This window comes from Emiliania huxleyi (assembly GCF_000372725.1).
Source record: "Emiliania huxleyi CCMP1516 chromosome Unknown EMIHUscaffold_1541, whole genome shotgun sequence".
Classification (NCBI taxonomy): domain Eukaryota; phylum Haptophyta; order Isochrysidales; family Noelaerhabdaceae; genus Emiliania; species Emiliania huxleyi.
In genome coordinates, this window is record NW_005201045.1 from 2,634 (window position 1) to 5,581 (window position 2,948).

The 2,948-nt window shown below is 63.8% G+C and overlaps 1 protein-coding gene across 1 annotated transcript; it reads left to right on the forward strand.

Moving 5' to 3' along the window:
• Positions 1-1,749: 1,749 nt before the first annotated feature.
• Positions 1,750-2,895, forward strand: EMIHUDRAFT_253044 (mitochondrial carrier family; the record flags this gene model as incomplete). The annotated part of the gene is made up of 2 exons (XM_005786102.1): positions 1,750-2,181; positions 2,356-2,895. 2 exons carry the CDS (start codon positions 1,750-1,752, stop codon positions 2,893-2,895), a joined length of 972 nt encoding a protein of 323 aa, XP_005786159.1.
• Positions 2,896-2,948: the final 53 nt, after the last annotated feature.

Genomic DNA, 2,948 nt, shown 5'->3' on the forward strand with positions numbered 1-2,948 from the left:
CGGCGAGCCTTGGCGAGACTCCGTACACTTGACTAGGTCCAGCCCAGGGGGTGGCGCAAGTTGTGACATTTGGCGATTCCGCGACTTACTGGGCCCCTGAGCCGCTACCCGTGTGCGATTTTTTGTGGCCCGGGCATGATACTGATAGTAAACGGGTCAGAACCGGCCAAACACAGGCTACAGCCCCACACACGCGCCCGCCATAGCTCCTGGAGAGCATGCGCGAGTGACGCGCTACAAGCCGCGAGAGTGGCATCAGAGGCAGGAACGACGTGCTCTTACTGCACCTCGCAGCTGCACCGAGTGTGCTCGCAGTGTATGCCACGGCCACCGCCTGCGGCATTGCTCTCGTGCAGCTAGGCGACGCAGGTCCATCAGCAGGGCTCATCCAATGCGAGCGCACATTGTGCGTAGCCGCAGGCAGGTGGCAGTGCACGGCCGCACACCGGCTGTGGCGGCTCGTATGCCCCCGGCAGTGCTGCTAGTCATTGACTTGCGTATTAGGGCCGCAGCAGACTGCTGCTGTGGCAGCAGCAGCAGCAGCCTGCTGCCTGATTCAGTCAAGCCAGCGGCGCAGCGAGGCGTGCAGAATTTGCGTGGTTTTGTTCCTCCTGAGGCTGAGCGCATTCGAGCCCTTCGACCGGAGTTGGATGGTACCACGCGTCTCACTGAGACGCGGGGTACTGGCCATGGCCGGACTACGGAGCGTGAGGTGGCGAGCGGAGCGAGCGACAAAACAACGAGAAAAACACCGATCTGACGATTGTCACAGAACGTCAGATCTTGCGCCACCCAGGGCTGGACCTAGTCACTTGGCCTTGGAGCACTTTTGGAGATGGAGTCAGGAGTGCAGTCATCAACCTCACTGCTCACATCCATCCAGGGCCGGGGAGCTAAGAAGCGCACCCAGCGGGCCGGATGATCGATATCGGGTTACGAGCTAGAGAGCACTAGCCCTGCCCCTGGGGGGGGGCGCGTTCGCAGGGAAGAAGGGCCGTAAAATAAATAAATAAATAAAACGGGCAAACTCTGAGACGAGATGGGATTTAGGGACATGTGTCCCCGCCCTGCACGATCTTGGTGTGAGGGATCTTCAATCCGTGTCCCCTCACCCCTCGTCACAACCCGACACGGAAGAGCGGCAAGAGTTGGGGCTGCGGCTACGGCTGCGGCTATGAGAGGGGCCGGGGTCGCGGGAGAGCCGCTGCGCCGCGTGGACGCGCCTACACCGCTCTTGCTCCGCTCGCCACCTCTCGCAAAGGTCCAAAGCCATAGCCACCACCTCCTCCGGCAAGTCCTTTCGCCGTATCTCGCCGTCCCTCCACGCCTGGAAGCTCGTCGTCATAGCCGTATTGCATCACAGCCTGCTGAACTGCGTCGTGTACGACCCCTGCCGTCCTATCCTGCGCCTCAGCGTCGGAAAAGTCGAACTCGGAGTCATACTCGGAAGCAGGCACAGTCCACAGACGGCCGCGGTGATTTGGCAGGCGGCGAGGAGGGGGAGGGGGAGCGCGGTGGTGCGCGCTCGTGGCTCCCGCTGGTGCCAGAAGGGCCAGCGCCCAGCGCGCTCAGCCGTAAAGTAAACACGCGCTACTGCTTTTTCTTTCAGCCCCACACCACGATGGCACCGCTATCGAGGGTGAGGCGCATCTACTCGTGCTCCCATCTTCCTCCCGTCCTAGCTCCGCACACTCAAACACCGATCTGACAGGGCTCATTAGTCTGTCCTCCTCGCCTACCTCCGCTGCCATGGACCGCGACCCGACGGAGGTTGACGAGCGAGATCCATGCACCACAACCTTGCTGCAGCACATGATCGCCGGCTCGTTCGCCGGCGTCTCAGAGCACTCTCTGATGTTTCCTGTCGACACAGTGAAGACGATGGTCCAGGCCGGAGGTGGGCGGGGCGCGAGGCCGGGCGAGCCATTCGCGGCGGGCGGAACCAGTGCCCGCATGGCCGTCGTCCGTGAGCTGGTCGCAAAGAATGGTCTCGGCGTGCTGTGGCGCGGCGTCGGCGTTGTCCCAGTCGGATGCATCCCGGCGCACGCGATGATGTTCTCCGTTTACGAGATTATCCTGGAGGCGGGCGGCTCGCGGCAGCAGGCTGCTACACCAGAGCGGGTGGCCGCTGTCGGCGCTGCGGCCGGCGGCGTCGCCACCTTGTTCCATGATGCCGTCATGGTGCGGCCCTGCCCCATATACCCGCCGATCGCTCCGCCTCCGTCCCTGCCAACTCCCACCTCCCAGCTCACCGCCTCGACCTAGCCGCCTCCTTCGCCGCCGCCGCCCAGCCCGCCAGCTCTGAGCCCGCCGCCGCCCTCGCTGTCGGCTATCTCCCCAACATCGGTTACCTAGGTGCCCACCGAGACGGTCAAGCAGCGGCTGCAGCTTGGATACTACCGCAATGCGCAGCACTGCCTGGAGCGGATCGTGGCCAAGGGTGGCACTAGCCTGTTCCGCAGCATGCCCACGACGCTCGCGATGAACGTGCCGTACAACTCCCTCATGATGATGTGCAACGAGTCGCTGCGAAAGTGGCTCAACCCGAGCGGGGACTTCTACCTCTTCTCTGGCTGCGTCTCGGGCGCACTTGCGGCGGGCGTGACAACCCCGCTCGACGTCGTCAAGACGGCGCTACAGACTCAAGGCCTGCGCCCGCCCACTGCGGAGAGCGGCTACTCGCGCGACGTGCCAAAGCACTTTGAGGTGCGCTTCCGGGGCGCCGGCGACGCCATCCGCGCGATCTGGCGCGCGAACGGGCTGCGCGGCTTCCTCTGGGGCATGCGCCCTCGGATGCTTCAAGTCGGCCCGTCGTGCGCGATCTCCTGGTGCGCGTACGAGTCGATGAAGCACACGCTGGACAAGTTCGGCGTCGGGCGGGCTGGCGCTGGGTGATATTGTGTTGACGTCTCTGGCCTAAGTAACCCACCCTCACACAACCCTGAGAA